We start from the raw sequence: 13,103 nt of genomic DNA on the forward strand, positions 1-13,103 counted from the left end.
GCCGCTGGTGGTCCGAGGAGACGTAACATGTCTTATATCCGTGTGTCTCTGCTGCTCTGTGTGTGAGGTGTGAGTGTTGGGGGTCGGTCTTGTGTACCTGCGCACTATGTGCAAAGAGTATATCATGGATAGTTTTTTTTCCACTGACAATTTGTTATTAAAGAATGGTTGATTAAAAAAAAATTATAATGATAACCAGTGTTTGGTCTCCTTGTTCTTATCGTCTGTTGACTAAACCTACAAGTTATACCTGCTAAATAGTTTCAGAGTATTGATTCGATAGCCTTGAGTAATGATTCACTCATTCATGGTTGGACGGGTCTGGTAGGTTATTGTAAATGCCAAAATTCCGCCTTGCCAGTTGGCAATCAAGCTTGTATTTCTAGGAGGCACTGTGACGAGGATTGCCTCAGATGCCCTCAAGGAAGAAACAGATGAGTTATTGTCATGAATGTCAACTGAAGCTTTCCACTAAACTATGAGCTATAACCTTGTGCAATACGATTTCCTGACGCTGACACGCTAACATGATGGTGTGAAGCTGGTACATTTCCTTAAAACCTCCGACTGATGAATAATGATACAGCCAAACTGCTTTTTTTGCAGAGCTTTTATTATATTTTTTTTTCCCTGGGGCAATCAGAATGATAATATCCTCACAAAACTGCCTTTCCACACTTGGAAGCATACAGTAGTGAAAGAGCACAAGCAAGACTTTAACCTCACGTTCAGAATGCGGCAGGGGTACAGTGTTGGTGGTGGACCACCAGAGGGAGCTCATGAGTAGAACCCCTTTTAGGATTGAGTACAGTAGAGTCGGTACTGTAACAGCAACTGCTAACCCTAACCCGGATCACAGTTGACTCTGGACCAGAGCCTGGCCAGAACCGACCCCTTTAGGTTCTGAACCAGAACCAACTGCCATGAAGGCCCTATCAAGTGAACTGTGTTACACCCACCCACCCCCCCTCCCCCACCTCCCACCAGCCCTCTGTAACTCTGGATTCTTATCATGCCTACATGCCCGCACAGGAAAGAAATCCCCCAACAATTTCATATCGGCAGCACCTTTCAAGCTTTTGTTTGTTTTATTCGTCCAAAACAACAACAAAATAAGAACATCAAAATGAGAGAGAGAAAAAAACACATTCACACAGGTGAGGGCAGTGCTAAGAGGACACAGAAGGAGAAGGGCGGGGGAGGGGAGGGGAGGGGAGGGGGGGGGGGGGGGGCTCTATGGGTTCACAGTTTACAGGCAAGAGCAAGACCGTAGAGATGGTGGAGGGGTGGGGGGGGTTGGGTTGGGGGGCAAAAGGAAAGATGCGGTGTTTGGGGCAGGAGTAGGGTCAGGAGGGGAAAAGGGACGAGGGGTTCTGGGTGCGTTTAGAAGCACTTGCGATGCACGATAGAGGGGCCGGCTTCGTCGTACTCCTGTTTGCTGATCCACATCTGCTGGAAGGTGGAGAGGGAGGCCAGGATGGAGCCACCAATCCAGACGGAGTACTTGCGCTCAGGTGGGGCAATGATCTGGGAGGATAGAGACAGAGAGGAGCAGGGGAGATCAGGTACAGTCAGGTCCAGCATTCAACAACACCTGAGCTAGTTATAAGTGAAAAGATAATGTACGTTAAACACAAGAGGCCTTCAACTTCCTAATTAGCCTGTACATCACACATGCATTTTCTCTGAAAGAAATGATGAAAGATGTTTTAACAAATTCATAAATGGTTGCAGAGGGGTTGTAGAAAGCTCAAAATGGATGCAATATGTAATACCTACAGCGCATGCTTGTCTACAAAGGTCAGAGAGTATAAGAGACACAGAGAGGAATCAGGAATCAGAAAGAGGCAGGATTGGTTGGTTACCTTGATTTTCATGGTGCTGGGGGCCAGAGCGGTAATCTCTTTCTGCATGCGGTCAGCAATACCAGGGTACATGGTGGTACCGCCAGACAGGACGTTGTTGGCGTACAGATCCTTACGGATGTCAATGTCGCACTTCATGATGCTGTTGTAAGTGGTTTCATGGATACCAGCAGACTCCATACCTGGGGAGGATTTCAGAAGTCAGAATTCAGGATTAAACAAACAGAGAGCTTTCAAATCAGAGGGGAAAAAAACATCCCATTCTTTAAAACTTTATTAAAACATGGCTATGTTATGAAAACCAAGATCAAGAGAAAAAAGTATTTCAATTAAGAACTATGGAATGAACAAGGGTGAAGAGAAGGAAAAGAAAAAGAAGAAGGGGAGGCATATTACCAATGAAGGAAGGCTGGAAGAGGGTCTCGGGGCAGCGGAACCTCTCGTTGCCAATGGTGATGACCTGTCCGTCAGGGAGCTCGTAGCTCTTCTCCAGGGAGGAGGAGGTGGCAGCGGTGGCCATCTCATTCTCAAAGTCCAGAGCCACGTAGCACAGCTTCTCCTTGATGTCACGGACAATTTCTCTCTCCGCTGTAGGTTGTGAAAAAGACCAGAGAGATTCAGATGTAGTGAATAATTCTTTTTAAATCGAAACCATGGTATTTGGTAAGCCTGGGAATTCAAACATGACTTAAGCTAATATAGCACAATAGAATTTCAAATGTTTACGTTCTCCTTCCAGATGGGATAGAATTTGAACCATTTACCTTCTCAAGCATCACTGAAAACTATTAATGGCTGTGAATATCTGCGCAGCACAGCGACAAAGTGTGTCAGGATGTCAGTCCACTCACCAGTGGTCACAAACGAGTAGCCACGCTCAGTCAGGATCTTCATGAGGTAGTCGGTGAGATCACGGCCAGCCAGGTCCAAGCGCATGATGGCATGGGGAAGGGCATAGCCCTCGTAAATGGGCACGTTGTGGGTGACACCATCACCAGAGTCGAGGACAATTCCTGAGGACAAACAAGCAACATAGGGGTTCAATGGAGAATCTCATGAGAATCAGTGAAGAGGCAATGAAGTGATCTGCAACCAAACACAGGATGAGGCCACACAGGGGCTGAAAATACGTGAGCATTACTGACCTGTTGTACGGCCAGAGGCGTAAAGGGACAGCACAGCTTGGATAGCTACATACATGGCTGGTACGTTGAAGGTCTCAAACATGATCTAGAGGAGCAATGGGAACCACAGTGTCAATGCAAAGTCCTTTATGAAGTTATTTTGTTAAGAACATCTAAAGAGATGACAATGTGCCAACATATTGATGGGTATACACATTTGTTCTTGCCTCTCAGCCTTTGCCATTTAAGATAACTGTCATTTGTCATTATGGATTAGTGGTGTGATTGAGGTAACCCCCTGCCCTCCTTACCTGGGTCATCTTCTCCCTGTTGGCTTTGGGGTTCAGGGGGGCCTCAGTTAGAAGGGTGGGGTGCTCCTCTGGGGCCACACGGAGCTCGTTGTAGAAGGAATGATGCCAAATCTGACAAACACAAACACACACACAAACACACACACACACACACCATCACATGGGAAGAGAGAGAGAGAGAGAGTTATACACATATAGATACTTACACACACACACACACACACACACACACAGAGGAGTCGAGTCATACATACATACAAAAGACACATTAAGTCCCCCACACACACAAAACCGACACCAAACAAGCCACCCACGCCCCATGGAGAACTGAAGCATGTGTTCCCTGAATCAGCTTGTGTGAACAGATTTAGTGTCCCCTACACTAACATTGTCCCAGAGGGAAGCTGAACAGCCGGCCCTGATTAGACCCTCATTAGGCCCAGATGAGACCAGAATCAGACTCCAATACTTGTCACTTTCTGAAATGATCTCTTGCTGACTGTCGACTTCTGCCAACGACTACTAAAGCTATTTCACAGTGTGTTTGTGTTACGATTTTGGCACGCATGCCTCTCCAACCACATTGACAACGAGAAGCAGACTAGGTGCTTAGTTCACCAAGCGCACAAACAACACCATCTGCGGCGCGCATCTGCGACCGGCATAACCAGACCCAGCTCGGAGCGATAGGGGAAAGCGGAGCCAGGCTGTCTCTCTGTGACTGGATGAGTCACACAATTCAAAACTCTCTCTCTGTCTGTCTCTCTCAGACAACAGGCCACTACAAACTCTGACCTGCCTGAATATGCTCACAGAACAGGCAGTAGCCAGGCCACCATGACGGCTTGTGTGTGTAAACATGGCCAACGGATGACTCACTGTTATCTGTTATCTGCCCTCTCTGTGAAAATGGAGGAGCAATTGAGGGGGATTCTGGGACACCCAGGGGACGGTGTTCACAAACAAAATGGCAAAGAGGGTAATGGACTTAGTGGTGGAATCTATCTATTTTTAGACACAGAGTCAGTCCAATATGTGTCGTTTGGGTTCACATCCATTTACAGGGGTACTTGTGTACAGAAAGTCTATCAGCACGAGGAAGGTAAAGTGGTTCCAGCTGGAATGAAACACCAGGCGCAGGAGTAGGAACCGTAAAAGCTCTCTGCCAAGCATGTGTATTTAAACCCTTTCAGTTTTCACTTAGAAGATTGAGGTGACTGTTTATTTCAAGTACCCATTTGCTGGTTATTTGCTTTATGCCAATGACCCCTTGGAGAACTTAGAACCTTTGGTCTGTGGATACTATGGGTCTGTTGTCTGTGTAGCACAGAGGAGAATAGTGAATCACCCTGTGTGTGGGCATACCTTCTCCATGTCGTCCCAGTTTGTGATGATGCCGTGCTCGATGGGGTACTTCAGCGTCAGGATACCCCTCTTGCTCTGGGCCTCGTCACCTACGTAGCTGTCCTTCTGCCCCATGCCGACCATCACACCCTGTGGACAGAGACAAAACAGAAAGAGGTTCAAACACAGCACCTCAAAAAAGCCACTTAGACATCAAGTGCTAGCTTAGGAACTGGATTTCACCCAAGAGAATCTCCTGCCAAATGCTATGATGTTCTCATGAAAGAAACAAAAATGGCGGTTCAATGTTCTCACTTTGAAAACTCATCCAAAGCACTCGCGGGTCAAGCCCATTACCAACATAAGCAAATCAAAAAACTAAAAGTACACGTTCAAAGATTTTTCTCACAGAACAAAGGCCATGCTTTCTTTTTTTCTCCCTGAGAGGGAGAGGACTGCGTTTGCTAGCAGGAAGTGTACTGAAGACAGCTTTGAAACTATTCTCAAGCGGGCCTTAGACACAGATACTGTTGTGATGATGGCAGACACAGTGGGAGGCTTCAGTGGGAAACGTCAAAGCCTTCCAAGGAACGAGCCAAGAAACACAACCCTATTTGTTTGACCCAACTACACCAGCTACTTAGAAAATCCTTTCATTTATTGGTGTTTAAAAAATTCTTAAATGTCATTTAAAGGGCCTACAATGGTTTAGAAAATGCAATGGCATATTTTGAGATCCATCCTGTATTTTAAATGCTAAGGAATTTGAGAATGTACTAACATGGGGCTACAATCCACTCCATTTAAAACCCTTTTTAAGAGCACAAGTATTTTATGGTTGCAGTGGAGCCTCACCTGGTGTCTGGGACGGCCCACGATGGAGGGGAAGACGGCTCGGGGGGCGTCGTCCCCGGCGAAGCCTGCCTTGCACAGACCAGAGCCATTGTCACACACGAGTGCGGTGCTCTCTTCGTCGTCACACATCTTCAACGCAGGGTTCCTTCTTCCTCAATCTCCCAGGAGACAATCACTGCACACACACACACATACACATACACACACACAGACACACACACAAGCACACAAAACATACGCACACAATGAAAGAGGGAGGTTAACAGCTGGCACAAACAGGGGGGAGAGAGTGGTTAACCACAGCTGGTATTTGGGGGGCATTGAGAGGGTCAACTATCCCTAGGGCCGATGCACATTTAGGTTCAAAGGCCTGGAAGATAAGCTGCAGGACTGGAAACGCTACTCCGATACAATGATTCAAATATAAGAAAAAATACCTGGCTGTGTGTGTGTGTGTGTGTGTGTGTGTGTGTGTGTGTGTGTGTGTGTGTGTGTGTGTGTGTGTGTGTGTGTGTGCATGTGTGCGTGCGTGTGTGCGTGTGTGCGTGCGTGTGTGTGTGTGTATGTGTGTGTGTGTGTGTGTGTGTGCGTGTGCGTGTGCGTGTGCGTGTGCGCGTGCGTTTGTGTGTGTGTGTGTGTGTGTGTGTGTGCGACCACACCCTTCAGCACAGAAAATCATCAATGTTACCAGTCCAACTAGTCAAACTTCCACACACACTACTACAGGCATTGCCACCTCCTAAAAACAAAAGTATGCATACAATTTATAAACTTAAACTTTAAACCTCGAAAACCTCAAAAAAATGTACATCCATCTGGGAAATAAGTCACCAGGTTACTCCACATCCTTACATCCACACCTATGGCCAGATCCATTTCTGCATAATAAAGGTTAGTCCCTTAAAAACAGGATTTTTTAAATAAAGGACTAATAAGTTCAAGTAATGTAATGTAAAGCATGACATCCAGTCCCTCCGCTGCCCTTGACAAGCTTCCACTAGAGTCCCAAATGAATGAACTATGCACCATGGGGAAAAACTTCCTAATTTGGAAGTGATAGGGAGTTATGGCTGACCATGGACTACACACACACACTCACTCCCCTCTCCCTCTCTCTCTCTCTGGCCCTCCCTGACTGGCTCTCCTTGCTGTGGCTGATGACAAAAGAGGAGGAGAGAGAAAAAAAAGAGAGAGGGAAAAAGCAAGAGAGCGAAAGAGATGAGAGAGCGAGACAGAGAGAGAGAAAGACAGAGAGAGAGAGAAAGAGAGAGAGGGGATGGGTGGGAGAGGGCAGTCTCTCTCTCTCCCTAAAACCTACGTAGGAATCCTGGAGAACCATATTTAGTCATAAACCTTGCAAATCAAAAGGGCCAATGTCCTGAGCTCAGTCCAGAGCTTTTCCTGCAAACCCTGAGCTGGCCCTGAGAGAGAGAGAGAGAGAGAGAGAGAGAGAGAGAGAGAAGGAGAGAGAGGCTGTGCTGCTTGGATGAAACTCTTCCTCACTTCCCTTCCAATCTGCATACACATACACACACATGCACAAACACACACACACACCCACAAACACACAAGGCCCTGGCTGGCTCAAGGCATCCAAGCACTTTCTTTGCAATGAACACAACTCCTTCGACAGAACTGGCTGTTTTTGAGTGCCTTATCTCTCCTGGCCAGCGCACTGATAGTCCAGCCATCTTTAATGCAACAGGGTAAACAAGTGCAAACTTCACTGAAGGATGCATTTCAAGATCAAAGGGGTTCAGGCGGCTACCAACCACACCAGGGAGGTTTCACTTTCCTCCAACATCAACATCTACCGTGCCCCACCTCAAGATCCTGCCTCAGGCACCACTTGCTGCTCTGCCAGACTTGCTCTGGGATTAAAACTCCTTTTGAAGCAGCCTACTTAAAGCCCAACAAAAAAACAGAAGATGGATCCTTGTGTCTTTCTCAATCAGGTTAGTATTGCTGCACACTTTCATAACAGACCACACAGTTTAAATGAAATGACTCTAGAAGTGGTTGTCAGTGCCGTGTGCCTGTCATCTCCCAAACCACAGAAGCGCAGTGGTGTCCACTAATCTTACATGACAGGTGGAGATTTAAACAGGCGCTGAGAGAACAACAGGGTGCTCAAGAGGAGAGATTAAGTGAGAGAGATACTGGCGAAAGAGATTGCAAGAAGGACAGACAGGAAGAGATGTAGGGAGTGAGAGAGAGAGGGATGGAGAAAGAAAGACAGGGAGAGAGATGTGGGCAGTGAGAGAGAGGGATGGAGAAAGAGACAGAGAGATGTAGGAGGTAGGAGAGATGGAGGGAGAGACTAAGAAAGAGAGAGATAGAGAGAGAGATGGATGGAGAGAGCATGACTCACCCTGACAGTGCCGAGCCGGGGCGGTGTGTTTGGCCACTTGGTGATGGTGTGCCACATGGCAACCGGGCCGGCTCTTAAGTAGTCCTGGGCCCCCACAGGCCTTCTGCTGCCCCCTCCCACAGCCCAAACATGGAGCCGGGGCCACGCTCAGTGCCGCTCCCGTGCTCCAGCACAGCCTTATAGGGATGGCCGCAGGAAAGCACTCCAATCCGGGCGTTTCTGGGGGCCCTCAGTGCTCCACACTGGATCGTCCTCCTGGGCATTCCACAGGCGCAGTTTTTCTTTTCTGTCCTTCTCTCTTACTCTCCCCCACTTTTTTTTCTCTCTCATCCTGGAATATAAACAGAGAATGAGGATTGCACCCCCTTAGCACTCAACTCACACACACACACTCACACACTCATGCTCTTAACCTCTCGTTACCTCCAGCCTAATTAAAGAAATTACACACACGTCATGCACATGTGAACTTTGTGACACCTGCAAAGAGTGTTCACTGAGGTATGTATATGTGTAAATATCAATTTGTGGATAAGGTTAGTGTGTGTGTGTGTGAGAGAGAGAGAGGGAGAGTAAGTATGTGTGTGTGTGTGGGGGGGGGGTCTTAGGTCAAGACAAAGGGGGCAACATCCGAATGTCCTAAGATCACATCCATTTCAGCCCCAGTTGTCATGCCAACAGCGATTGGCTGCAGCTGCGTGCGAGTGAAATTGTTCAGTCAGATCAAGTATTCCATCAGTTCCAGGAAATGTTACTCCTACATTCTAAGCATACCGCCAACATTATTTTTAACAGTGCAGACAGCTGAACGATTTCACGTCATTTTTCTCATTTCTTCTTTGAGTTGTTAACAGCTACTTCAGGAATTGTTGTTTACTGATAACATGATGACTTGCATTGGCTTGGCTTGATAATCAACACATTTACAAGCGTACATATCTCTACAAACGTCAACAACTAAGTGTCACTTAGACATCTCTGAACTTCCACGGGTATAATTCCTCACCGTTGACTATTTTAGTGGTTTCGTGACATAGACGGCTGATGAGACTGCATGTCTATCCTTTAAGCGAATTTGATTAAAAGTGTGCACTAAATTAATAAATGTTAATGTCACATCTGCATTGAATCACTGAAAAACCCAAGCCAGGGCCTCAGGTGTTGAATGAAAGCAGCACACTATGGGTTCTATTTCTGTGTCTTCCACCTTTTTTGTCATGGGCTCAGGTCTCTAATCTACTCTACTCTACTCTACTCTACTCTACTCTACTCTACTCTACTCTACTCTGCTCTACCCCACTCTACTCTACTCTATTCTATTCTATTCTACTCTACTCTACTCTACTCTACTCTACTCTACTCTATCTACTCTGCTCTGCTCTGCTCTGCTCTACTCTATTCTATTCTACTCTACTCTACTCTACTCTACTCTGCTCTGCTCTGCTCTGCTCTACTCTACTCTACTCTACTCTACTCTACTCTACTCTACACTTCTCTACACTACTCTATTCTGCTCTATTATATTATATTCTACTTTGCTCTATTCTACTCTACTCTATTCTACTCTATTCTGCTCTGCTCTACTCTACTCTACTCTGCTCTACTCTACTCTACTCTACTCTACTCTACTCTACTCTACTCTACTCTACTCACTACCCCTGTCATGTTACAGTAATGGTGATGGGGCCCAGTGTCATAAACAGATGAGCTCACCGCCAGTCTCTGTGTTCACTCATGGTGTCCTCCTGGGTGGGGAGGGGGGTGTTGCCAAGCACGGAGCGACGACACCACGACTGAAGTACGCAAAGCTTTGACATAATGGCTCAGCCTGCAGGAGCACATCACCATATCGGGATGAGACAGGGAGGGACAAGGGAAAAAAGAAAGAAAGACAGAAAGAATGAGAGCAGGAATGATAGATAAAGGAAAAAGGTAGGAACAATGCATGTCTGCATCTAAATGCAGAAGTATGTGGATTTAGTCAGACAGGGAATATTACAAAAGCCCCAGAAGAAAAGTATTTAAAAATGTAATGTAATAACAATTTCAACAGAGTCAGCCGCTAGAATGAAACTCCTCAATAGAAGGCTTTACTTTAGGTCTTACTGCAGCATAGCTGAGCATCAGCACATGCTGAGTATAAACCACAGTAACAGATGCGATTCCATACACAGCCTGTATGCTAATGTGAAAACACAAGGTGTGCACACAGCATTCATCCCCCCTCAGACACACAGGCAGTGCTCTCCTGCTCCCCGAATGAGAGTTCTACATGTCTCTATTTGAGTCGCTGATACAGGCTCGCTACAAAGGCTCCACATCATGTGTGGTTTTCACCCGGTTGTTGCATGGAAGAAATGCCAGGAATGCATCAGATTTGCTATCAGAACCACTGTCGCCTGAACCTAAAGCAGAGGAGGAACGATGTAACAGTATGTATACCGTTCTTTTCTATATAGATATATCTGTTTTGGGGGGGGAGGGGGGGGGGGGGGGTAATTGTAGACAATACACAAACAATGTATGAGTTTACAAGTTTCCTGTTTCTTTTTTTAGGGGCTGTATGGGCAGTACGGAGTCTCACCAAGCACATTCATGAAAACAGTTTCCCTCCACCCCTGCTAGCAGCTTGTGTGTGTGTGTGTGTGTGTGTGTGTGTGTGTGTGTGTGTGTGTGTGTGTGTGTGTGTGTGTGTGTGTGTGTGTGTGTGTGTGTGTGTGCAGCCTTTTAACACAGCACCAAAAAAGGAACTGTTCAGTAAATAAAGAGAACCTTGGCTGAAGGCTCCCATCCACGGCATGTAAGGGAAGAAACAAACCCCTCTGAAGGTGTGGCCTGGGAAAATACACACTGCCTCACTGCACAAATGTCCATGTGTGTGTGTGTGTGTGTGTATCTGATGTTGTTTGCGTAAGTAGTGCTATTTGTGCATTCTTGTTCATGTGTTTGTGTGTGTGTTGTTGTTGTTGTATGTGTGAGTAGTACTATTTGTGCATTCCTGTGCATGTGTATGTGTATGTGTGAGTTTCTGTGTATTATCTAGTCTCTATCTATACACATATACAGTATTTGCATATGATAACTGAATCTGTATAATTGGAAATGTGTATATTTTGATGCTTTTGCTATCTATATATTCATGTGGGTCTATGTGTGTGTGTGTGTGTGTGTGTGTGTGTGTGTGTGTGTGTGTGTGTTTGTGTGTGTGTGTGTGTGTGTGTGTGCCCAAAGACACATGCTAGTTGACTCCCAGCACGCAGGAGGTGTAAGGAGTTAGAAGCAGCAGTCCCAGCTGTGGCTGGGTCCTCTCCGAAGGTCTGTCTCTTCTCACCATGACGCAGTCCGTCTGACCCACTCCCTCATCAGGAGTAGGTCAGCGGACGGTTCCCCATGGCCATGTTTAGCACTGGGACGCCCTCCCCACCATCTTACTGCTAAGGAGGCTTGGTGACGGTGAAGACTTCACCAAAAGAAGTGAGTGAGAAGAGTCAATTCATTACTCAGACAACTCCCTAATGAATCACAAAATCATTTCTCAGACAACTTCCTCATGAGTATGTCTAGTTGTACCCCAAGTACCCAAGAAGTGTGTGTCACACGGTCTCATAGTCAATCTGATGATTTAGACTGATTGCCAGACGCCTGAGGTGTGGCTCCTCATTTCAAAAGTGGGTAGCGACCATGGGCAGGGGAAGGGATGTCAGATCTGGATTGTCTGGGGAGTAGTTTAGCTCCTCCCGTTACTATGACTACCGTGCTGCCTCCCATCACTCAGCTGCCAATGAGTGACAGGGAGAATTAGCGTGATATAAGGAGAATATCATAAATAGTTATTAAGAGATGGTTATTACTCACGGTCTGCATAATAATTAAGTGTGTGAAGGGGCTATGCAGTGGATATATTTTGGGGCCTTGATCTCATCTTAAGCTCAGGATAGAAGAACAAAACACACTGATAACATATTCTGCAACAACAGCCATATGTAAGGGATAATGTATTGTCCGGAGGTCATTATCCAAAAATTAATCCCGACGGGACGAACAACACCCCGACGCGCAGCGGTCATTATCTTTTCGCATCGGTCTGCTATCAGGAATTATAGGGTAGAACGTTGTGATGGCCCATTCAAATCAACGGTACTTTTTGGAACATTCTTAAGGCCGTATAATAAAAACTAATAACTGATCTGGTATCAGTGCAGTCTCTGCTGCTATTGTGTGTCCCTCTTTCTTGCGTTTGAACCTCTCGCTCCTGCACTTACAAGCACAGGTGACCTGAAGTTACTTTCCCTATCATCCCTATACTAACCCTCCCTATAGCACCTCACACATCACAGAGAACAGCACTTCATGTAGTACATCAATCCCTCAGCTCCCCATACTGTATTTGTGTTGTCTGTTGCCATATTTCTAAACGTATAGTACTGCACATAAATAACAATGCTTTCAACCAGGTACTGTATAGACTAACAAATATGAAAAAGATGAGCTGTAACTCCCCAGACACTTGCGTTGGCCATGTATTTCTCATAAATTGCTCCTAATATACCTATGATACAGCATTGTTTTCAATAGGGTCACATCTAGACATGAATAATACAAAAACATGAATAGTTCGCCTTGGGCCTGTTGCATGGCTGTGTGTGTAAAACAGTGTGTGTGTGAGAAACAGTGTGTGTGAAAGAGTGTGTGTGTGAGAAACAGTGTGTGTGAGAAACAGTGTGTGTGAAACAGTGTGTGTGGAGCAGTGTATGTGAAACAGTGTGTGTGTGTAACAGTGTGTGAGAAACAGTGGGTGTGAAACAGTGTGTGTGAAGCAGTGTATGTGAAACAGTGTGTGTGAAACAGTGTGTGTGAAGCAGTGTATGTGAAACAGTGTGTGTGTGTAACAGTGTGTGAGAAACAGTGTGTGTGAAAGAGTGTGTGTGAAGCAGTGTATGTGAAACAGTGTGTGTGAAAGAGTGTGTGTGAAAGAGTGTGTGTGTGAGAAACAGTGTGTGTGATTCAGTGTGTGTAAAACAGTGTGTGTGAAAGAGTGTGTGTGTGAAAGAGTGTGTGTGAAAGAGTGTGTGTGTGAGAAACAGTGTGTGTGATTCAGTGTGTGTGAAACAGTGTATGTGAAACAGTGTGTGTGAAAGAGTGTGTGTGTGAAAGAGTGTGTGTGTGTGAGAAACAGTGTGTGTGATTCAGTGTGTGTGAAACAGTGTATGTGAAACAGTGTGTGTGAAAGAGT

General features: G+C 45.9%; 1 protein-coding gene across 1 annotated transcript; it reads right to left on the reverse strand.

Moving 5' to 3' along the window:
* Nucleotides 1-659: 659 nt before the first annotated feature.
* On the reverse strand, nucleotides 660-7,911 carry acta2 (actin alpha 2, smooth muscle). Its single transcript, XM_080834900.1, has 9 exons — nucleotides 7,871-7,911; nucleotides 5,500-5,674; nucleotides 4,666-4,794; nucleotides 3,301-3,411; nucleotides 3,011-3,095; nucleotides 2,717-2,878; nucleotides 2,262-2,453; nucleotides 1,866-2,047; nucleotides 660-1,527 (listed from the first exon to the last, which is right to left on the reverse strand). Exons 2-9 carry the CDS (start codon nucleotides 5,626-5,628, stop codon nucleotides 1,384-1,386), a joined length of 1,134 nt encoding a protein of 377 aa, XP_080691026.1. The 5' UTR covers nucleotides 5,629-5,674; nucleotides 7,871-7,911; the 3' UTR covers nucleotides 660-1,383.
* Between the last annotated feature and the right edge of the window lie 5,192 nt (nucleotides 7,912-13,103).

The sequence above is a fragment of the Sprattus sprattus genome, assembly GCF_963457725.1.
Source record: "Sprattus sprattus genome assembly, chromosome: 3".
NCBI lineage: Eukaryota > Metazoa > Chordata > Actinopteri > Clupeiformes > Clupeidae > Sprattus > Sprattus sprattus.